The sequence below is a fragment of the Cnephaeus nilssonii genome (assembly GCF_951640355.1).
Source record: "Cnephaeus nilssonii genome assembly, chromosome: 16".
Taxonomy (NCBI): domain Eukaryota; kingdom Metazoa; phylum Chordata; class Mammalia; order Chiroptera; family Vespertilionidae; genus Cnephaeus; species Cnephaeus nilssonii.
Genome location: NC_137087.1, coordinates 16,527,844 through 16,552,331, shown reverse-complemented (window position 1 = coordinate 16,552,331; position 24,488 = coordinate 16,527,844). Strand labels below are relative to the sequence as shown.

General features: G+C 46.1%; 1 protein-coding gene across 1 annotated transcript in view; it reads left to right on the top strand.

Annotated features, from left to right (window-relative positions):
* Positions 1–5,547: 5,547 nt before the first annotated feature.
* The window catches only part of LRMDA (leucine rich melanocyte differentiation associated), a 999,120-nt gene continuing 980,179 nt past the window's right edge, over positions 5,548–24,488 (top strand). The window contains exons 1-2 of the mRNA XM_079794321.1: positions 5,548–5,893; positions 16,212–16,312. Coding sequence (XP_079650447.1) covers positions 5,864–5,893; positions 16,212–16,312 — 131 coding nt within the window. The 5' untranslated portion in view covers positions 5,548–5,863. The remainder of the gene's footprint in view (positions 5,894–16,211; positions 16,313–24,488) is intronic.

The window sequence follows — 24,488 nt, the reverse complement described above, 5'->3', positions numbered from 1 at the left end:
ACAGGACCTGACCGGCTAGCAGAGACCTTTAGGGGTAGGACATTGTATTTAAATTAGGGGTAGGACATTGTATTTAAATCTCTTCAGGGATAGGACATTGTATTTAAATTAGGCACCCCCCATGTTGTCTGCAAAGCATGTGTCAGTGTTATCTAAAATTTTATATCTCACATATATGAAATTATATTATTTATCTACTTGTTACCAGTGTCCTTCTATCAGAATGTAAACTCATTGAGGTAAGGACTGTATGGGTCTTGTTCCTTATTGTGCCCTCAGTCCCTGACACATGGTAGGTGCTTAATAATCATTTACTAATGACTGCATTCTCTCTCATTTTGGGGAGATGTACACGTTTACTTATATTTTTATTTTAGTGATAACTAGCTGCTCAAGTAAATTAGTTTACATTTAAGAAAACTAAGCATTCATCCAGGGGCACTCAGCTAGTTAGTAGCAAAGTTGGGTCTTGAACCTGGACTCCCAGGCCAGGGTACTGGGCATTATGAGGCTTGACCAGCTCTTCAGCTGGCCTCAGCCTCCTGGCACAGGTGGTGCCAGATACAGCTGACACTTGCTTTGCCCCTGGCTCAGAGCTGCACAGAATGCTGGGGCTCCTTTCAAAGAAGTGGGAAGTGGCTCTGAATTAATATTGGTAAATCACGCCAGAACCCTCATGTGTGCATTATTATTATTGCCCCCCATATATTCTAAAATAATTCCTGTAAATAATTATAAAAATAAATCTCAGTGACAAATTTTTTATTTTATTTTATTTCCAGGAACACATTTATTCATCATAATCTCTTCAGGGGTAGGACAAATTGGAGCACTGGGTAGTGAATACAATTTGCAAATAGGCAATATAAGTGGAGAGAAAATTAATATGTATTCCTCAGCGCTCTAAAAGGAGAGGAAGAACATTAATAGCCATTTCCTTGCAGATATAACTTTGAAAATGTTATTTCTGATCCATCAGCGTGGGGCTCCATATGAGGAAAATGGTTAAAACGTGACAAGAAGCGATTAGATGTGAAATGGCATCTTTCGGGCGCTCCTCCCCAGTCTCTTCACCCTGTTCTCACTGGGAAGTAGGAGGAGTCCTGTTTTATTTTTTTCAGGTCAGAGTTCTGGCTTTGGATCAGCTGCTCATTTGCTGGGTGACTCTCTAGGTCTCTGTTTGCACAATCAGTGGTTGGAGTAGATGGTTTCTAAAGCAGTGAATTTGCAGATCACAATTCCAAATTACTTGAGGGTACTTGAGAAAAACATAGATAACAGGGTACCACCTACTGACTCAGAATCTCATTTCCATACATTTTAATTGAGGTGTGTGTTGGGGGGAGTTCCTCGGCCTCTAAGTGGCAGAACTCTTCTCCATGTCAAGTTGGGATTTTGGAAGGTACTTGGGGCTTAGCCATTGCTCCTCTCATCCCCCTTTGCTCCCCCTCCCCGCCGCCACTGAACAATATACAGCTGAGCAGGTTCCTCTGGTCAGTATTTCTTTCCCTCTCAAAAGTCCAAATGTGAGCCCCTCTCCTCAAGTCAGAGATGACTTCACTCCTGAGCTCAGCTAAGGGCTGGAGTATTGGACAAGTTCTAAGCAAATCGGGAGGTAAGATTTGTTGCTCAGTACTGTTTTGGAGATTTGTGAATATAATGCTAAGAGATTGGCAGATAGCAGTTTCAAAGGTAAACTCTTCTTTTGTTGCTCCTTCCATCCCAGTCTCCTCCCTTCTTGTTTTTTTAATTACAAAAGTAGTATGCATGTTGCAAAAAATCACAGAAGTGGTTTCCCACTCACCTTCTCAAACCTACTCCCTCCCCACTCTTTGCTAATGTTTGCATTTTAATAGAGAGGCAACAACAGAATCTTGAAAGATCCCCAAAGGAGGGAAGTCAGAGGCACTGAGAATTAATGATAATAGTAGTAATAGTTATTATAGTGGTAAATAATAATAATCTAACATTTGTGCAATGATTACTGATGCCAGACATGATTGCATTTAATATTTATTTTTTAACATTTACTTTGTTCTGATTGGGAGCATAGATCATCCTCAATCCCTACACATATGTGCAAATTTTGCAGAGCGGGCCTGGAAACCTTTTCTCTGTCCTACTCTGTCTGAACTCCCTCCTGTAGGCCGAAAGGAGGCTGCCTCAGCAACCAAGAGCATTCTGTATGCAGACATCCAGCCTTTTTTTTTTTTTTTTTTTTTTTAAATTGAAATCTGAATGTGGTGAGTCCAAACTAGGGGCTGGGGCATGATTAATTATAGCAACTATCTTAATCTGCCCAGGAGGTAAGCCTGAAAGAAATGAGGCCAGGTTGAACAGAAATTCGGCTATGGATAGGTAGGATTGCTAATAAAACTTTGTTAACTGGCCCTTCCTTCTCTCAGGGGCTGATGGCATCGAGCTGGAAGATTGAAGGGATCAGTTCCTGTTTCGCTTGGTTCTGGCCAACCCCAGAATCAACTCCCTTGATTGGAAGTAAACAGGATCTTCCTTTTTGTCCCTAGGAATGTGACGGAGGAAGGACTCCAGGGGAAAGGGCCTCTTCTGCCAAAGAATAATAATAATAGTAATAACAAAGATGACAGTAGGAATAAAATATTGCCCTCTTCATCAAGGGCGATAAGGAAATGTCCGGTCGTATGTGTCGGACCTTATCACTCTCCATAAGCATGTGTTAAGAGTTCCAGAACTCATAGACCCAGGATTTCCGGTTCAGACCTGATTTGAACCTTCTATTCTGTGATCATCATAAGTGTGCACTGTCCAAATTAGGCTACCTGTCTCAATGTTGGATTCAGAAAAGAGGATCACAATTACAGTGCTTCTCACAATTACAGTGCTTCTCGTCAACTTAGTACTGTAAATGTCTGAGCACAAATCTCTCCTGAAGGGTATGTCTTTGTCATGTGTACCCACTGTGCCTAGCACAATGCCTGGGCCTTGGAAGCTGGGGCTCAGGGCTGTGGAATAAAATGGGGAGAGGCAGGAAGGGCCTACAGCTGACTTTCAATGGGCCATGGAATGGGATGCAGGGACTGAGAAAGAACCCAGGTGACTACAGACGCCCCTCCTCTCCCTCAGTGCTCCTGGGGCAGCGGCAGAAAGAGGTGTGTTCAGGGAGTAACTCCAACAAGACTTATCTTCTCTGTTTGCTCTCGAAGAGTCCTTGTATTCCAAAGGAATTATTTGTCTACCACTTGGGCCAGCCCCATCTCAGCATTCCTTTACTCTCTCCTCTCCTGAAGGGAGGTCCATGTTGCACGAAGAGGTTTACCTTTTGCTATTTCTATTTAATTTTCCTTTTGTTCAAGAAGGTGATGAGATAGAAGGGTGTTCCTGACCTCTTTCTTCTCATCTTCCTTGGTCTAGAGATACAGATCCTTTTTCTTTTTCTCCTTTTCTCTCCCCACCCCCCACCTCACCTGCCAACTCTTCCTTCTTTTCCTGTTGTTATGTTCTGAACAAGAACTTCCAAGAGCTGTGGGGGAGTAAGGAGAGGTTGGTCCAGTCTGTTTCTAGAGGAGTCCTCCCCTACTACAGTCAGCAAGTTTCTACTCTGCTCAAGAACTTTCAATAGCTCCCTATTGTCTTCTGCTTACATTTCAAACACCGAAGCCCACCTGAACTGTATTTATTTTTGATTTTCCCAATTTTCTCTCCCTTACCGTCAACTGGCCTTCCCGGTATGTTCACATAGTGGAGACAAGAGTGGGTCCAGAGTTATTCTAGGCAAACCTAACAACTAAATAATAAGCAGAGGATGTGAGATAAAGGAGAAGAGGCAGGAGAGGTAAGCGTTGTTGGAATGATAAAATATCTTGAGGGACATACTAGAGATTTTGGACTGTGTTATTACTTATTCAGGAGCCATTGAAAATTTCAGGCCTTGAGAATGATCAGCAGTGAAGGGGTTTGGAAAGGTGGAAAGGATTCCAGCCCACGTTGGCATTATTGATCAAGTCTGCAGAACAGTCTATGTTCTGAAGACATAGCTGTGTAAGGAGGCAGGGGCATGGATGAGATGGCCTTGAGCATCCTCCTCCTGGGGTGTTTCCAATTTCATCTTTGAGTAGGTTTGTCTCTCCTGCTGGTCAAAGCCCTTCTAGGAAGGTCAAGGTGAAAGGTGTCTGGGGAGGGCAGAGTATCATGACCAACAGAGACTGGGTCCACTTCCTCCTTTTCAGGAAGGAAATGCAGACAAAAATGGACAATGGACCAGAGAGGGTACGTCCAGCAGAGAAGGAGGGAGGAGCTTGAGGAGCTGTAGGCCTGTAAACATTCCCTTTGATTCCCCCTGATGTCTGGAGGGCAAGCTTTCTTTTTTGGCCTGCAGGACCTTTTGTTGCAGCATTTCCTGGAACGCCCCAAAGTAAACACAGCCAGGTCTATGTTCCCACAGCTCCACTTTGCCGGGTCCCTTCCTCCCAGCAGAGAGAGGGGCAGGTGGGTCAGCCCTCAGAGGTCAACATCACTCATCAGACTGCTGACAATGAAGGTTCACATTACAATGCGTTGGCACCAGGCCTGAGAGACAGTGATGAGAGCCACAAAATGCTTAACCGAGATCATAATGATCATCCTCCGCTGTACAACCAGGAGTTCCCAGGTGCTGTTTGGACACACAGGACAATGCAAAGCCTGGTGAACACCCCTGGACAGAGGTGGGGAGCTACAGTTACACACAGGCCTGTGATGCCTGTGAGACCTGGAGTCTGGCAAGTCAGGACTCAGTTTTCCTTTCTCGATTTGAGTGGGGCCTATACCCACTGGTATGAAGCGAGCAGGGTTAAGGCAGCAGCAGCTCTTGGCTGAAACAGGGGACAAGTGATAACATGACAACGAATTGGTATCTGGTAATAGCTTTGTGTGTCCTGGGGATGGAGGTGTGAAGGCAAAAATAGGCACTGGGAAATTTGGATTCTTTCAGTTGAGGATAGGCATGAGCTTCCAGTACCTGCTTACCAGGCCTGGCTTCATCCAGATAGGAGGCAGTAATGGCCATCCTCCCTCATCCAGGGGAGGGCAACGTGTGGTGGTGGTCTGACCTCATGGATAACTTTGAGCCTCACAAACACCTTTACTCCGTGAAGAGGAAGAGAAAAAGAGAAGCCTGAAATTTGGGCAGGTCATTCAGCTCTCTCCCAGGGCTTATGACTGTCAACAGGGATGCTATTAGCTGAGCCAACACTTTATTTATAGGGAAATTCAGTTCCCCCTCCTCCCTCACAAATGAAACCCACCCACCAGGTGTCCTTTCCACCTCCCCACTGCCTCTTCCTCTCAAAAGTTGGGGAGGAGACTTCCAGCCAAGAGGCCCCTCCTCCCTGCAGTTGAAGATAGTTGCGTAATCCGGATTGTGAAATACTAGAAAGGCCAGGCTTAACGCACCGCCCCCCCCCCCCCCCCCCCGCCCCGCCAACTCCCCCAACTAACGGCCCAGATTGGGGGGGGGGGCAGGGTCTCAGTCTGACCCTACTAACGCAGTAGAGCTCTGGGTATGGAGTTTTAGGGGACGCTTTCCTATTCCCCTGACCCCCTCATGGGGCGATAGGGTCCTGGGAGGCCGTGGGCACGCGGGAGTCACGCGGCCACGCCAGCCAGACGGGCGCGGGGTACCGCGCTGCGGGCCACCTGTTGCGGCGCGCACTGGGTGGTGGAGGCGCACCTGCACCTGCGCGGGGCGGCCCACAGCTGAGCGGGTCCCGCTCGGCCCGCGCCACGGGCTTCCGCAGGTCAGCTGACCTCCAGTGCGGAACTAAAGCCGGCCGCCGCCACGCTCCCTGCTCCCGGCTCCCCGCTCCGTGCTCCCAGCTCCGTGCTTGGGGTCGTTCGCCCCGTCGCCATGGCCGGGCTTGTTGTCAGTGGAACGCAAGTAAGTGCGCCAGGCTCGCCCCGCCCAGCCTTGCCCACGCCCGGGTCCAGTTGGTCCGGGGAGGGGACCCCCCCGAGGTTGAACAGGGCTCCCTGCTCCACCTCAGATCTGCACATGGGAAGTCTGTCCCCTGCCCAGGCCTACCCGAGGTTGGTGAGGAGAGACCCCATTTTGAGCCTGGCACACCCCTTAGCTGTGTGTGTGTGTGTGTGTGGGGGGGGGGGGGGGGCGCGGGGGGGAGGAGGAGGGATAACGCACTCCAAGTCGTCTCCACCTCCCTCTGTCCCTAGCGCTCACTGACCAGGGCCAGCCGGATTTGGGAGAGGGGTCAGTGACCGCAGCCCCCCACAAAAAAACGTTTTAATTTCTTTAATCAGAAGCAAAAAAGAACTCTGATCCAAGAAAAACTTTTTACTATATCGTCTTTATACCGACGCAGTTGTAAAATGCAGGCTTACCCTTTGGGGGGCATTTACTGAGCTTCACAGATGTTGCATTTTCTGTAAGTCGAAGGCAAGACCCTCCACCAGCAGGACTGGCTTTATTGTGATACTTGCTTTATTGTGGTGGTCTGGAGCCCAATCCGGCATATCTCCTGGGTGTGCCTGTATACATCTTAGTTTTTTAATAATGGAGGAAGGAGTTCAGGAAGGCAAAGTGCCTCAGGACCCGCACCGCCCCCCCCCCCCCCCCCCCCCCCCCCCCCCCCCGCCAAAGACAGTGAGGTCAAGAAGCATCCTGGCAGGCGCTAGGGTGAGGGCCCACTGCACACTGGCTCTGGCTCCGGCTCCTCCCCGCAGGCCCCTCTTCCAGGGCAAGCAGAAGGCTACCGCCCCCCCATTCTCTTGAAGGGGTGTCTTTGGGAAACATCAACTCTCCAGTTTACACCGTGGGCGATAGACAGCAGCTGCCCTTGCTTCACCTGTGGTGAAGCCTCAGGTGTTCTTGATCATTGCTGGAGGGATGCGCTAGCCACTCTAGGACCAGGTGACTGACTTGCTGGGAAAGCCAGGTCTCTCTGTTTAACCTCTGATTAAGCCAGCCCCCTTACTCCCCTCGTTCCCGGCACACCCAAAGAGAAATAGTTGCAAGGTTTTGAAACTCTCCCCTTGGATTGCCTAAGGCAGGTAGTGTCACGCAGGCTTAGATTTTTGAGATTACTTCGGGCTAACGGGAATGTTTTTCCCTTCTCAGAGTTCAGAAGTGAGCAGGCCAGGGAGGTACCAGCCAAGTGGAGAGGTTAAAAATGGTGGTCTTATTGGCCCTGGCCTGGTGGTTCAGTTGGTTGGAGCGTTGTCCTCTACACCCATAATGTTGCGGGTTCAATTCCCTGCCAGGGCACATACCTAGCTTGTGGGTACAGGAGGCAACTGATCGGCGTGGCGTTTCTCTCTCCCATCCATCGATGTTTTTCTCTATCTCCTTTCCTCTTTCTTGGAAAAAAAAATCAACTAGGAAACATATCCTTGGGTGAGGATTAAAAAAAAAAAAAAAAAAAAAGGATGGGGCTTAGACCCTAAGTCTCTGCATTTCAAATCTACCATTCTCTGGGGGTAGCTTCTTCCAGCCTCATGGAGAACTTGACAATGGGGCTGACTTCTATTGCTTCCTGTGCCTTCTATTTGCTTCCCCATTTCCCAAACTTGATTTTCTCCATGCCCTCTGCCTTTAGCCCACCACGAACAGCCTAAGGACAATCACTGACGTGTGGGTGAGGCATTTTTGAGCCCCTGCCAGGGGAGGAGCTGGGAAATGCCCCTGGGGCATTATATGTCCTAGAACCTAAAGACCCTAACCCCAAGTGGCAGCCCTGAGGTGAGGGTCTTTTTAGCATTCTCCCCCTTGCAGTTCCTGATGACAGCCATCCTAAAATAGCACCTTAAGTGTGTCACATGGTATTTCTCAAACTCTTGTATATCCTTAAAGGGGGCGGGGGGGTGAGGAGGCTGGAGAGGACTTACATGAGCCCAGTGTTAATATTGTTTTTATCACAACATTGCTTAAATATACCAAGAGTAAAAGCAGACGTAACTCTTTCTAAGCTCATATTTAGAGTCCTATAAAATCTAAGTAAAGGGATGGTTTAAGTATAAAGACACCAACCATAACACCAATAAAATTAAAATAACTTAATGAGATGGATGATACTGTTCTGCTGAAACTGGGTCATTGCTCTCAACCCCTCTGTGGACTGACTGCCATTGCCCTGGTGTTTAGGAGTTCCATAGGCCTCAACTCCAAACACTTGGAGATGTAGTTCTCCTTCCACTTTCTATTTATTTAAAATGTATTTGTATTGGTTTCAGAGAGGAAGGGAGAGGGAGAGAAAGATAGAAACATCAGTGATGAGAGAGAATCATTGATTGGCTGCCTCCTGCATGCCCTACACTGGGCATTGAGCCCACAACCCAGGCATGTGCCCTGACTGGGAATTGGACTGTGACCTCCTGGTTCATAGGTTGATGCTCAACCACTGAGCAACACCGGCCAGGCTCCTTCCACTTTCTCTATAAAATATTTCATTCGACATGGATATGACTTCAGTAGGCTTGAATCATTCATATTCAGCATAAAGTTTTCAATCTTCTTTTTCCACTAATTTATGACAGTTAAAGTAGTAGCATCAATACAATGGTAGACACAAATGCAAACTTGGAATTTGGACATTGAAATTTTGTGCCCAACAGACATCCTCTCTAATAAAATGGTAATATGCAAATTAACCATCACTCCGCTACATAAGCCACGCCCACCAGCCAATCAGGGCGAGTATGCAAATTAACCCCAATCCAAGATGGCTACAGCCACAGTGAGCAAGGTTTCCCAGGTAACAGAGCAAGCCAAGCTTTCCATAGCTGTTGCAGGCCTAAGCCTCCACTCAAGCTACAAAGTTTCAATTATAGAAGGTAAACAAATTCAAACAAAGGGTGGCAGAATGGAGCTTGAGAGAGCAGGCCAGGGTTGCTGGCGGCAACAGGGGAAGCAAAGCTTTCCGCACACCCTGGCTGGGCTCACCCGCTTAAGGCTACAAAGTTTCAATTGTAGAAGGTGAATTAACTGCCGCAGAAATGGCTGCCGGAGCCCCAGGCTTGGCTCCGCTCCAGGCTACAAAGTTTCAATTGTAGAAGGAAAATAAATTCCAGATACCAGGGCCTCCCTTTGGGTTGCCAGGGGGCGTGGCCGGCCTGCAAACCACCACAGGCCCCTCGCTCAGGCTGCCCCACACCCCAAGGGAACCCCCACCTGATCTGTGACACCCTTCAGGGCAAACCAGCTGGCCCCCACCCGTGCACCAGGCCTCTATCCTATGTAATAAAAGAGTAATATACAGATTGATCATCACTGCAACACACAATATAGCTGCCCCCATGTGGTCAAAGATCCTGCCCCCATGTGGACACAAGATGGCCACTACAAGATGGCCAGCAGGAGAGGGCAGTTGGGAGGCACCTGGCCTGCAAGGGAGGGCAGTTGTGAGGGACCAGGCTTGCAAGGGAGGGCAGTTGTGAGGGACCAGGCTTGCAAGGGAGGGCAGTTGGAGGTGATCAACCCTGTAGGAGAGGGCAGTTAGGGGTGACCAGGCTGGCAGAGGAGGGAAGTTGGGGGCAAACAGGCTGGCAGGGGAGCAGTTAAGCATCAGCCAGGCTGGCAGCAGAGTGGTTAGGGGGTGATCAGGCTGGCAGGCAGAAGCGGTTAGGGGCAATCAGGAAGACAGGCAGGCAAGCAGTTGGGAGCCAGCAGTCCTGGATTGTGAGAGGGATGTCCGACTGCCCGTTTAGGCCCGATCCCACCAGGATCGGGCCTAAACGGGCAGTCGGACATCCCTCGAGGAGTCCCAGATTGGAGAGGGTACAGGCTGGGCTGAGGGACAACCTCCTACCGTGCACGAATTTCGTGCACCGGGCTTCTAGTCAGAATAATAAATCCCTTCCATAGGGATATTGGTCTGATTCAACTCTTTATCCAGTGGCCACTAGGTGCTGAGTTTTAAAGATGTTATCTCATTCCTGTAATATAAGTGAAATGAGGATAATATGTGACTCAATGGGGCTGTTCATGAGGATTGACTAGATAATAGCCAGGTGGTAGGCAGTTAATAAATATTGTTACATTATTTTTAACACCTTTGGAGGCAGTTAGTGTATGACTAGTTTACGGAAGAGGAAACAGACTCTTCTGTGACTCATCCAAGATAACAAGGCTGGTAATTAGCAGCAGAGGGACTTGAACTCATGCCCAGGGCTGTTTCTACTCTGACAGCTTCCAGTGGTGCAAATTTATTTTTATTATTTAAAACTTTTTTTACAGTTGACATTCAATATTTTATATAAGTTTCAGATTACAGTATAGTGGTTAGATAATTATACAATTTACAAAGATATCCTCTGGTAGTACCCACTTGGCACAATACATAGTTATTACAGTATTATTCACTATATTCCCTATATTGAACTTTACATCCCTAATGACTGTTCTGTAACTACCAATTTGTACTTCTTAATCCCTTCACCCTTTTCACCCACCTCCCCAAACCCCTCCCGTCTGGCAACCATCAGTTTGTTCTCTGTATCTATATGTCTACTTCTGTTTTGTTTATTCATTTATTTTGTTTTTTGATTCCACATATAAGGGAAATCATATGGTATTTGTCTTTCTCTGACCTTTTCACTTAGTATGCTACCCTCTAGGTTCATTCATGTTGTTGCAAATGTTGGGAATGTAAATTAGGACAGCAGCTATGGAAAACAGAATGGAGGTTCCTCAAAAAATAAAAAATGGAACTGTCTTATGACCCAGGAATTCCACTTCTGGGTATATATCTGAAGAAACTCAAAACATTAATTTGAAAAAAATATATGAACCACTACGTTCTCTGTGTTATTTTACAATAGCCACCATATGGAAGCAACCCAAGTGCCATAGACGAATGGATAAAAAAACTGAGGCACATATATACAATGGAATATTACTTCCATAATAAAGGATGAAATCTTACCATTTGCAACAACATGGATAGACCAGTACTGCAAATTTAAAATCAAGGATCCCTCACCCCTGGCTGGGGACAGGTATATAAAATCTTCTCTGTGTGACTACGGACAAACTCACCATCTCCAGAAATGTCCTGGGAGCCAAACTGGTAATTTTCTGCAACCCCTTAGAGAGGCTGGGTGTGTATATGTGTGAGGATCCTGCCAAGACAATCTTGTCTTTCTTTCTGGTATTTCTCTCTGTAGGGATCTTTAACTTGATGTGTTTTAATTTCCCTGATAATGGAGTCCCTTTATGCTGTCATTTCACACAGGGTAGAAGTTTTGGGTTACAATCTATATAAGGTGGGCAAATTAAAAGTACAAAACTTGGTTCCTCAAGATAATTGACTTAATGCAATGACTTCTCATTTTAGATATACCCTTTTGTGACATTTAAGATTAATCTCTACGTCCCTTCTCTTGTTCTTCTGACCTGTATCTTACATTAGGTGGGTGTGTGCTCCAAGAAGCTTCATGGCATCCTGAGAGGTAATGTTTTCTGCTGAGAAGCATTTCTTAAACAGAATCTTAGGAGTGTCGTTTGCAGTGCCGGACAGTGGCTACTGCTTTTAAGCCTGTTCCAGCTGATTTGAACCTTTCAACATGGTTGGTTGGGTTAACTCGCATCTCTAAAAGCTTCCAGTTTACCTGAGGGTGGCTTGTCAAGTTGGTTTTCCTATTACATTTTGGAGATTTGGTCTTTGTCTCTGTAGAATGGGAGCAAGTTGTGCTTTGTTTAATTTTCTTGGGATGCTGTGCTGTTAAGACCATACAATAAAACCAGCTGTTATGAAAGTCTTGTCAGACATGTTGTGAATGATTCAAATGCTTTGTGGTGATAGCTCTCCTTAGTGTTGCTGTTTCATCTGAAGGGGAATCCTACTGAGGAAAAAGGGGAGCAAATATCCATCTCTTTTCCTAGGGTCTGACACTCTTCTGGGGCCTTCAACATGCTGTCATGAGGTAGTTCCTGACCTTTTAGTTAGGAAGACTCAGTTTGAAGCCAAAACATATGACAGATGAGCCACTGGCATTTGTTGATGAAGAAAATCCACATGTGGATTTGTAAGAACTCCATGGCCAAGTTGGAAGTCATCATTCCTGGTGCAGGACATGGTCCAGGCTCTATCACTAAGAAGCTCTATTATACTGGGGATGGGTCTGGAGTCTTAGTTTCCCTGTTTAAAACATGAGGGGTTTTGACAAACCAGGTTCCTACCAGATTTAGTCCTTGGTGAGTCTATGAGGAAGGAGCTCAGTTTCTACATCTCATTGTCAGCTTCTCTGCCATATATATCAGAGGTCTTTTTTTTTTTAAATTTAATCTTTATTGTTCAGATTATTACACTTGTTCCTCTTTTTCCCCCCATAGCTCCCCTCCACCTGGTTCCCATCCCACCCTCTTCCCTTACCTCCCCCACACTGTCCTCATCCATAGGTGGACGATTTTTGTCCAGTCTCTTCCCGCACCCCCACACCCCTTTCCTCCTGAGAGTTGTCATTCCACTCCCTTTCTATGCCCCTGATTCTATTATATTCACCAGTTTATTCTGTACATCAGATTTTTAATTCACTTGATTTTTAGATTCACTTGTTGATAGATATGTATTTGTTGTTCATAATTTTTATCTTTACCTTTTTCTTCTTCTTCCTCTTTTTATAGAATATCTTTCAGCATTTCATATAATACTGGTTTGGTGTTCATGAACTCCTTTAGCTTTTTCTTATCTGTGAAGCTCTTTAGCTGACCTTCAATTCTGAATGTCAGCTTGGCTGGGTAGAGTACCCTTGGTTGTAGGTTCTTGCTATTCATCACTTTGACTATTTCTTGCCACTCCCATCTGGCCTGCATAGTTTCTGTTGAGAAATCAGCTGACAATCGTATGGGTGCTCCCTTGTAGGTAACTAACTGTTTTTCTCTTGCTGCTTTTAATATTCTCTCTTTGTCTTTTGCTCTTGGCATTTTAATTATGATGTGTCTTGGTGTGGTCCTCTTTGGATTCCCTTTGTTTGGGGTTCTCTGCGCTTCCTGGACTTGTAAGTCTATTTCTTTCACCAGGTGGGGGAAGTTTTCAGTCATTATTTCTTCAAATAGGTTTTCAGTATCTTGCTCTCTCTCTTCTTCTGGCACCCCCATAATTCTGATGTTGGTATGCTTGAAGTTGTCCCAGAGGCTTCTTACACTATCTTCAAATTTTTGGATTCTTTTTTCTTTTAGCTTTTCCAGTTGAGTGATTTTTGCTTCTTTGTATTTCAAATCTTTGACTTGATTCTTGTGTTCCTCTAGTTTGCTGTTGGGTGTCTGTATAATATTTTTTTATTTCAGTCAGTGTATGTTTAATTTCTAGTTGGTCCTTTTCCATATCCTCAAGGGTCTCTCTCATATCCTCGAGGGTCTCACTAAATTTATCAGCCTTTTCTAGGAAATTCTTGAAAAACCTTATAACCGTGGTTTTGAACTCTATCTCCAGTCATTTGTTTCCCTCCATTTCTTTGGTTTGTGATTTGTTTCTTTGTCTCCGCATTTTCGCTGCTTCCCTGAGTTGGTAGGGTAGCTTTGTGTGCTAGTTGTCCTATATGGGTCAGTGGCTTGGCCTCCCCAGTTACCTGAGGTGGGCACTCTTGGTGCACCCCTTTGTGGACTGTGTGTACAGCCTTGTTGTAGTGAAGTCTTGACTGTTGTTGGTATCAGTGGGAGGAGTTGACCTCCAGGCCAATTGGCTGTGAGTATCAGCTGTGTCTATGCCGGGAGACAGCCTTATTCGACTAGACTTGCAAAATTGGAAAAGCCTCTGTGCTCAGCTTGGATGGGGCGGAGTTTCAGGGTGGAGCCTACAGCCTTGGCTTCCCATCAGCCCTGCCCTATGAGGTTCCTGGGTCTCAGTGTCCCTCGGTACTCGCGGCAAGCACCTGAGAGAAAGGTGCCCTTGAGTTTCGCCCGCTGCCAAACAGTCTAGTCTCTCCCCCAATGAATCTGGATTCCCAGATTCTCGCCCGGAACTGGGGTTCAGTGCAGTCGGAACTGGGGTTCAGCGCAGTCCAGAGCTTTTGTCTCCTTCCCGCTAGGGCAATTCAGCGGCACAGTCAACAGTCCGTCCTCTGCGTGCATTCACATGTGTGCCTCCGGAGCTCTGCCTTTCGCTGCTCCCCTGAGTTTCCGCCTTACAGCCCAGATTCCCCCAGTATGAGCCTGGGTCCCCAGGGTCTTGCCCGGAACTGGGGTTCAGTGCAGTAGGAACTGGGGTTCAGCGCAGTCCGGAGTTTTTATCTCCTTCCTGCTAGAGAACACCAGCCAGGCACTCAGCCGCCCTGTCCTCTCTGGCTCTGTCCTCTTCGCACGTGCGTGCCCGTGTGTCCGTACCTCAGGCTTTTACAGCTCCTCTGATTTTCCTTGTGGTTTTCTCTTTCCTTCTAGTTGTAGAATTCCCAGTCAGCCAGCTTTCCTGTGGTTCTGGATGATGTCCGTTTTGTCTTTTAGTTGTATTTTTGAAATTGTTGTGCGAGGCTGCAGTTTAGGTGTTTAACTATGCCGCCATCTTGGTTTCTCCTATATCAGAGGTCTTGAATGATGATGATATGTACAAGATGGTAGTGCATGCCAGGGTGAACGGGATGGCTTTTATGGTGAGCACCATGGGCCTGGGGATCAATGTGAACTTATAGAACAGGCTGCTGATCGAGTGGACATCCGGAGGGAAATTGAGTCTGTAGATTGATTGAGCTTTATTATTATTATTTTTAATTGAGCTTTATATCCCTAGTCTCTCCTTGGTGCATGAGTTCCATCATGGCTTGAAAGCTGAAGTTAAATTATTATACAAGGAGTTCTGAAGAAAGATGAATCCCATGTAGAAAGGGGAGAGCTTGCTAGATTGAACTCAGAACCCTGTATTTTCCCAAGTCAAAATTATTTTATTGGAGTCAGATAGTTTTCTGTCCCTTCTCCCTACTTTCTCTCTTCCAGGAATGAAGTTACTGAAGGACTGTGAATACAGGATATTGTATTGTCAGCAGTTTGTATTCATTGGATAGGAGAGGACAGAGCGATGACATGAAACATTGAGGGTGCTAGGGTGAAGTGTGATTTGTGTTAGGTTCAGCCATAGGAAAGTGCTGTTTTTGTAGTTATAAAATGATTGAATATTAGTAATTCATATGGTTAAACCTAATATCTGAGATGTCCACCATATTCTTGTTTCCCCATTAGGAATCATAACCCCCCCCGCCCCCCCCCCCCGGGGAATCTCTTACTCATTCCAAGATATCGTTGTCTGTATGCGTAGAAGAATTTGTATTTGTGGGGGGAGGGGGTGGGAGAAGGAACAAGATTATAGCTGTGTGATGGGCCAGACTTTCTACCTGGCAGAATTCTACCTGGAGTCCTCTAGGGAGGCATCATGTATTGTGACTCACTGGCCAACTCTGACCTACAGGCTTGTTTTATGGTTTTTGGAATGGTTTGCCAAACCTGCCCTCGGAGTGCTGTCTGTAAAAATGGGTTTCAAAAGCGGGGCGGTTGGAGCAGGGAGAAAACCCTCTGACCTTGTCATAGTCAGAAGTTTTAGGGTCACATTTTAGTTCAGCTTTTTAATATTTGGGTACACACTAGATTAATAATATAAATAAAACAATGCCCTGGGGCATAGCTCTGCAAGCAGAGAGGTGTTGATGGCAAAAGGCTCCTTGGAGTCATTGCCCTGTTGCCTTTGAATCGGCTTTGTTCAGAGCGAGGCAGACATTTGATACACAGCGGTAATAAGATGGGATTGGCGGTCTGGGAAGGTTTGCTTGTCCAACCCTATTTGTTCAGCACCATGCAGGTTGAATACTGGTAAGTGCATCTGCTGTACCTTTATGAGGTAATGTGCATAACAGGGTACTTGGGCGGGGGGAGGCAGTGGGGGAGGAGAGCCAGAGGGGCAGCTGTTGGAAAGGCCCCTGAACGAGAGGCTGATTGCTGTGATTATATCGCCATGCTCTGACATTGTTTTTTTTTTTGTTTTTTTGGACATCTGAATCCGGCCAATTTTAGTCCAATTTCCATTGTGCCGGGATTCGTCTTCATCATGCTAAGTGTACCAGGAAAGGGGGAGCTGTTGGCAGAGTCCCTACAGCCCCCAAAGCTGATCTGATCAGAAAAACAGCCACAAATATGGCATTTGTGCGTGTGTGTGAGGAGCTTGCCTTTAAAGTTGCGGAAGCAATCATCGGATCAATGACTCAGGGCTGTGAGCAGCTGGGCGATTTCCGTTTGCCACAGTGTTTCTGTTCCATTTAACTTCCAGGTGTCCTACATAGGCCAGGACTGCAGAGAAATTCCAGAGCACCTCGGCAGGGACTGTGGACATTTCGCCAAGAGGCTTGATCTGAGCTTTAACCTTCTGAGGTATGTAACTTTCACAAGATGCAGACCAGGCCTGGGAGACCCAGACCCCTGGTAACAGCTTGCAGGTAAGTGACCCGTTTTAGCTCTGCATAGGGTGCAGGGATCTGAGACGCATGGACTCGCACCCCAGAGGTTTGACTCTACTTTGAATGATTCTTTCGGCCGGCCTCCTTGTGCCACTGAAGAAGCAGTGAGCATAGGCATCGTCCATCTCACATGAGTTCTTAGGAGAGTTTCACTGTGTTCTTTTCCTTTCTCACTGATACTCACGCAGACAAGGTAGAATACTACTCGGGGAGGAATGAGATGGGGCCAGCAAGTGTTTGGAGGGTGTTTAAGGAATGCTCTTCTGGACATTTCCCAAATCACAGGTAGGGTGTATGTGTGTGTTTTCTTTCTTTGCCTTTTTATGAATTGGAACCTTAAATATTTGTGATGATGATTTCTCCCAGATGGTATTTCAAAGTAATTCAAATGCAGTTGGCATGGGGTGGGTGGGAGGGAACACTTGAACCACTGTTCCAGTCTTGGCAAAAGGCAAGTGTGATCTTCTGTATTATTCCAATGGAGAATAGTTAGTTAATTTCTTCCTAAAGAGTTTTGAATTGCGACTGGTTTGGGGGCATGAAGTAGGAGCTACTTGGAAAGCAGATATCAGTGGGATCAATGAGCAGGGGTGGACATTTCGCCAAGGGAGGTGGTTTTTCCTAGGCAGCTGGTCCCGCGCAGGGGGTTTCCCCTAGGTGCCTGTTCTCTTGAGAACAGTGTTATCCTTGAATGGAACCATCTGTCTTGTGGTGGAAGGATTGATGAGGAGCCTGAATCCCACCCCCAGGGCTCAGGCACTTTCCTCCTTCCATGCCTTGGAGTTTCTATCTCTCAGCTTCTGAGTCAGGACACTTGGGAATTAAGAATTTGAGAGAAAATGGACAAAACTCAGGGCATAAAGGCACCAGTGGGTAGAGGTGTGCCAGCAGGGCTTCTTTGGAAGGTCATCAGGGGCACGTGACCATAAGATGCCTCATTCAGGGAAGGAGCGTCCTGAGGGTTATGTAAGGAGTGGGTACTGTGTGTATTCTGTCCTTGACTCCCAAAGGGTTTGCATGCTTCTGGGGAGATGTGGAAACTGAAAAGTTGCAAAGTAATGCATAGTGATGAGAGGATGCTAGACAAATGCTGACTCTTAAGAAATTAAGGATGTTGTTTGATCCCAATGCCCAAGGAAAGGATGGAGTACATAGCCTGGTTGGACTAGCCTTAGACACGTGCTCCCCTTAAACAGCTCCCCAGCATGGACTGAGGAAAAGGGCTCTTTTGCTGGGGCATCGGAAGGAAGAACTGTGACTGGCCTCTAGGGGCTCAGGCTGTGGCTGCCTTGCTCTTGAGAGCCCGGATGTGGGTTTGAGGAGGCTGGGCCCCATGAGGAGGGAGTGTGTCAGCGGGCACAGGTCATGGGGCTGGGCTGGCAGGTCTGAGGAAACAGAGGCGGCTTTGTCACTCTCGGGGGCCCTCTCTTCCTTTGGCGGAGAAGGGGCTGGACCCTGGGAGGGGTGGGGTGTGTGTGTGTGTGTGTGTGTGTGTGTGTGTGTGTGTGTGTGTGTGGTGAGTGGGGTTGGTGGTGAGAAGGGGCTCTTGGCCTTGAGGGGCTGTAAGGATTAATCAGAGGAAATGATGGGTCCTGAAGGCAGGGAAATGTAGTGAGAGGAAGGCCAGTAAAATAGGTTCAGAAGGAGAGAAGTTACGATTTTTATTTTTAGAGGAGATACGTTTCCATAGTGTTGAGTTTGAGGATCTTATCACATGTGGTCAGGAGCCTATTCTTGTCGGTGTTGTGGTCAGTGTGTGAACTGCACACTGGCTTCTGGCTGGATCAGGGCAGAGATGAGCAAAGGAAGAGCGAGGTCTAAGGTTTGGGAAGGGTTCACACTGAGACTTGGTTAAGCTGGAGGGAGTAGCAGACCAGAATGGACCATAATGGATAAAAAAGCAATCCTGACTTGACATGAATAGGATTGAGATTGGACCCTCTTTGACCGTCTTATTTACCTAATAGCTGGGCAAGGGGAGGCAGCACTATCTCTCTTGGGTGTGAGAGGAAGATTGTGGGAGCCCATTTTCACGTTCCGCATGTTTCAGGGTTCCCGTTCAGTCCTGTTTCTGGAGAAGGCCGCAATCAAAATGAAGAGACTGGAAAAGAGTTAATTTGGGTAGATGGGGGCCAGGCGGGAGTCCACCTCTAGCTAGAGGACTACTCACTGCTCTGGCCTTTGCCATCCCTTTTATTGGGGTTCTGAGATACACCCATATCCTTTAGGCAGGGAATTCCAATAATAGACAATCAGCAAAAATTTACATATGATTAACAGGTGAGAGTTGCTTTAACTACCAATGTCTCAACTAAACAATGAGTGAATAGCTCTGACTATTCAGAGCGATTAAGGTTGACCAAAGCATTCTGGATTCCCTTTTCACATTTAACTTACAATGTCTCAATGTTCGGTTTCCGGAAGAAGATGTGAGTGTATGCAGGCACTGGTGTCTCTTTGCCTTTTCAGCTACATAGAAATTAAAAAGATGTTTTAGATGCTTAGCTAATTCTTCTTTTAAAAAAAGTGAAAGAGGGGAGAGAATACAGAGAAGGGAAGAGAAAGATGATCATAAACTTACCTTCTAAGTAAGTAGGTTGGTAATAGAGGATCCAAGCTCATCAGGCTGCAGGGATCATCATATCCAAGAGAAATATTGTGAATTCCCATCCCACACTCTGTGAAATGTTTCTCCCTAGCCCTCCATACTGTTTCCACGGGACTTGGGAGAGCTTATCTCCTGGTCAGTTTGCCCTGCACCCCGATTCCCCACAGTCCCTGCTCTAACCATCTCTGTTCTGTTGTCTGCTGTTCCCCATCTTGACAGCTTGTCTGGCCCCCACTCAGGACACTCCCTTCATTTATCCAAAGCCCCAAAATACAATATTACTATGTTTTAGAGACTTTTACTGGCAGTTGGAGGTGTACTGGTGAAGGGGGAGGTGGCAATTGGAGCACACAGCAGCAGACAAGTTTGGGATGGCGTTGTTCCTGCAAATCCCTGGCTATGCCTCTCATTAAGTCAGGCTTTCTGCATGTGCCCAGGTGCCTCTCTCTCCCAGCCCCTTCTCTCCTTTCCATGTCACTTCCCTCTTCCCAGAGCTGTAAACACAACATGCTTCTTCACTGTGTTATATACAGAAACATTACCCCTCGCCCCCTTTTAGAACATCTCTGCAGGTTTCCTTTTCACACCCAGAGAGGCCTGCCAGGGCACTGCCTTAAACAGAGCATTGTCCCCAGTACAAAATTTACTACTCGTATAGATTGTAAAATCAGCTACAGTCCATTTGTATTTTAGGGCACAATTTGTTTTCAGGCAAGGAGTTCTATTTATTCTTTTTTTGAATAGTATATGTACATGGCACAGCTTCAAATGGTGAAGAGAAAGTCTCCTTTGCACTTATGTCCTTTAGCCTCCCAGTTCTCTTCTGCACTACTCTTTTTGTAATCTCCCAGAGATATTCCGTGCATATGCCAACATGTGAGTTTCTTCTTGTGTGGCCTCATTTGTATTACTCTTGCCAAGAATGTTAGTTAAAAGGGAGGTACCAAGCTTCAATTAACCACTCACATTAGGAACATCCTTCTCTATCGTCTTACCATTAATTCATGGCCATATGCCATCATCATTATTAATCTCACGTATGAAGTGATGGTTCTGCTGATGCCCCCTAGAGCCCCCCTGCATGTGCTGGAGGGAAGGGTGGTTATGGGTGTACTAGTAGCCCTGCACACTAATCCCTGTGCCAGTAGCTCGCCAGTAGCTCACTGCCACCTCCAGTAGCTCTCTGCCTGCTGACCCGCCCTCCTGTAGCTTCCCCTGCCCCCTCCCCTCGCCCCCGCCCTTCATAGTTTGCTGCACCTGCCCCCTCCTGTAGCTCTCCTCTGCCTGGTTGTAGCTCGCTGCCCCACCCTCCTGCTGATCTGTGATCTGGTCATTAAGCGGTCGGTCGTTTCGTTTCATGGTGTAACGACCATTTGTATATTACATCTTTATTATATAGGATAAGCTCTGAACTTTTAAGTCACTATATATTTTTTCCTTTGCATGACACTTCAGCCTTCTCTCTGCATTAATTATCATGAGTCCTCCTCTCCTCCTTTGGGTTGTCCAGTATTAAACTGGTTACGTCTCCATGTGGAAGTCATGGAAATTCAGGCTGTGCTGTTTCTATGACTCTGTCCTGGGGAATGAAAGTCCCTGGAACTTTGTGTGCCCTGTCAGGTTGGAAGTTGGAAAGGGAAGCAAGACAATAGGTCCGAATACAATTTCTAGCTCCTTTAAAAGACTCAAAACATTCATCTCTTCCACCTTTCCTCCCAGATCTCATTCTTCCTGGACATGATTCCTGGGGGGCAGGGTCCTGCCATCCACCCCGGAATGAGGATAGAAGGTTCAGGGAGCTAACTAGCTGACAGAAGTACTATTGCCCCTTGAACTTGAATGCATTAATGATCATGAGTCCATTGTCTATACGTGCATGAAATTGTACTTTAGATTTTATTTTTTTAGTACTTTTTTCTTATAGCAAGAACAACAATGATCAATGTAGAAATCTTGGAAAACTCAGTAAGGTATGAAAAAAAAACTCTCAAACCACTGATAATCTCACAAGTTAAGCTGGAGGAAATCCCCATTGGTACCACTTGTCTTTATTAATGCCAAATATCTTAAAAATGATGCTCTTGCTTACACTGTGTTGGAAGTATTTTTCCATCTCAATAAATTCTCCAGTATAAGTTTTAATATTTTCTTATTTTTTCAGTGTTGGGTATTAACTAGTAGATTGTTCCCAGATTGTTGTTGTTTTTTTTTATACTATTATAAATATCTCTATTATAAGTATCCGTGTAATATTGATTGATGAATATGTCTCTGGTTAGTTGCTTGGGACATTTTCCTGGAGACAGAATTGTCAGAGGGCTTCACTACAGATGTCAGATTGTTCTTAAGAGAGGTCATAACAAGTTCCGCTACTGAGAATATTTGAATATCCATTATTCCAAGTTCTTCTTGGAGCTTGTTTTGAGCTTTTCACATTTTACTTTTACTTTGCTGATCAATAAAGAGATCCTTAGTGTTAGCTGGGGCTGGTTCCTTGATCTGCTCTGGCAGAGAGACCTTGTTAACACGTTGTTCCAGCTTCAGTTTTCCTTCTCCCCATGACTGGGAAAGGGCAGGGTTCTCCCTGAGTGGTTTGCCTGGGCTGCCTGATGCGCTTGCTGAATACAGAGGGCAGAGCGGGACTCCCAAGGAAAACCGTGATAAACATGCCTGTGTCAATCTGGCAATAAAATGGAGAGGGCTTAATTGATCTATGGCAACAGGAAGCTTACATTTGCAAATTTAAATTATCTGCAGTCACATCTTATTTAGCATCACTCTGATAAATACACTGAGTGGGAGAATTGCTTAGAAGAAAATTTCTTAGGTGGGATCTTACTTGCATGTAGCTTCCTTGGCTTGGCCAGTATGGAAATGGAGGATTGGGGAGTTTGGGCACCTCCAGTAAAGAAGAGATGGTGGCTTTGTCGTCTTCCCCAGGCAGTGAGGCAGACATGTGGGGCACCATTGTAGCTTCTAGGATATACGCACCAACATTTCCATTTCTGTTATGAACTGCTATATAACACTTGGCCTACTAACTTGCTCTTCAGTTGGGAAAATGGGCAGTGGAATGGAAAGGAACCAAGGCATTGGGGCTATACCACCCTGGCTTGAAACTCTGCTTACATCACTCCCCAGTGATTTAACTGGCCTTAAGCTAATTGCAGAAATGTTGAGTGTAAGTGTGTGTAAAGATTGCCTGCTGTATCATAGTTCTTCAGTAAGCATAGCTCCAAGTATAGCTTAAACATGGTGCTAGTGAGGCTAAAAGCCCAGGCTTGACCCTCCACAGGGACCATTTCTCTTGTAGTCATATTGGGGTTCTTCACAAACCTTCCGAATTTCCTCACCTCCAGTACCTGTTATGTTTCCACATCTCTGCACCCTTTGGTGTGACCAATATGCAAAAAAAAGAGCTGGTGTAAATTTGCCTCTTTCTCTTCTGTTAATGATCATCAGTCTTGGGTTCTGACATAAATGAGAAGAACCCCTTGTTGATTTATGTTGGACATAGACTGTAAATGAAAAAATCTGTCTTTAGGCTTTAGGATATTTGTTAATGCAGCATAACCTAGTTCCTACTAACTGTTATAAAAACCGTAGGTCTCAAATGTCTGACATTCTACTGGCTAAACCCATTCATCTCATACATACTTTTCATCCCTGCCAGCTAGGAGCATACATTTGTTTGTTATACTGGGAATGGGTGAAAGAAAAATTCTCTACCCAGACTCAGGATAACCGCTTAAAGGGCATGCTCTGTTGGCATTGGGTCTGCATCAACTTATTTCTTTGCAGTCAGGGGCCTTATTTTCAAAACACAAATGCAGATGTCTTACTTGGGGAGCATGCTGATATTGGAGTTGGGCTGGCAACAGAACTCATGTCAGTAAGCATAGAGAGGAAGAGATGATGGTAGAAAAGATGGGCTTTAGAAAGATAAACTGTTCTAATGAAATTTCAAAATAGCTCTGAGGCATTGATAAATTCTAAGGAGGCAAGGGTCTATGTGTTTTGGGAACCATGTTCGCTGTAAGCCAGGCAATGCTGTGAAAAGCATCTTTTTTTGTTCTAAGAATAACATTGGCAATTCTAGTGTCTCCAGCTACTAACAGAACATACAACAAAAAGGTGATGTGGAAAATGAGTTGGCAGGTAATATTTAATGTCTCAGTAGCAACCTTCCTGGAGTGACTTCCATGACTGGAACGACCAAAAACAGTTTAAGGGAGGGAAAGAGAGAAGATCATGAAGGGAGCAGGTTGATATGGCCGCCTCCCTCCTCCCAAAGTGTCCTGCTTTCTGGAATTTCCTCCTTTTGTCCCGAGAAATGGGGTATTGAGCCACTGGGTAAGACTGAGCTGGTGGACAAGGGGAGAGATTGTCTAAAGGGCCGTAATGAAGTTCAGCTTTCTCACAGGTGATGCAGTGTGTGGTTTAGAAAGTGCTTTCATAACATTGTCTCCATATTTTCTACAGAGTTTGCCACTAGGGTAAAAAATTCCTGGACTTCTTAGTAATGCCTTTTACTTCCCTTTTCACCCATTTTACTCCCCCAGAATCTTGGGCCTCCCTATTCCATTTTCTCTCTCTGCCCTGCTCTCTATCCTGAGGACATCATTGTGCATGTGAATGATGCTGCCCCCCCCTCCCCCCCGCTCCACACCAGCCCTCCAGTGTTATCAGGGTGGCTGTTGGGAGCACTGATGACTTGTGGGGAGGAGGGAGCAACCGGTCAGCTTAAATCTTTCAGACTTCCTATTTACTGGCCCTCCAGGTTCTCGGGCATGAAGTTTAGTCACAATGATATGGGACTAGGGGTCCTACTAGCATTTAGTGGGCGAGGCCGGGGATGCTAAATGTCTTTCAAGAAACAGGACAACCTTGGACAAAAAATAATTTTCCCTTCCCCGTGCCAGCTGCACCGTGTTGAGGAAGTCCTCTGAGTTCTGTCTGAGAGCTTGCAGATGGCTTTGGATGAGTCTTACGAATAAATACATAGAGGCGACTGGCTCTGTTTTCCAAGGGGGTCCAGGGTCCCCGGATCAAACAAGTGACATCAGTCATGTTTGTCTTGTCAATGAATCACCAGTATTATGGAGCACTTACTGTATGCCAAGGCTGGGCAGAACACTCGGCGTGTATTATTTCATTCAGTCCTACCAGCAACATTTTGACAATGGGACTATTATTACTCACATTTTACAGATGAAACAACTGAGGCCCAAATAGTTGCTTTAGACATTTGCCTTTGACTACCCTGATGATTAAAAAATGGGAGAGCTGGGTTTAAATGGCCCTGATGGTCTGACTTCAGTTTTACTTCAAACTGCTTCTCCAAGTAGAAACCATTGTGAGAAAATGGATGGCCATTTCCAAGACTATATTTCTTTGTGTGTGTGTGTGTGTGTGGGGCGGGGGGGGGGGGGGGGGGCGGGCAGGGAGGGTTCTTTCAAAATCATGTGGACATCACCATAGC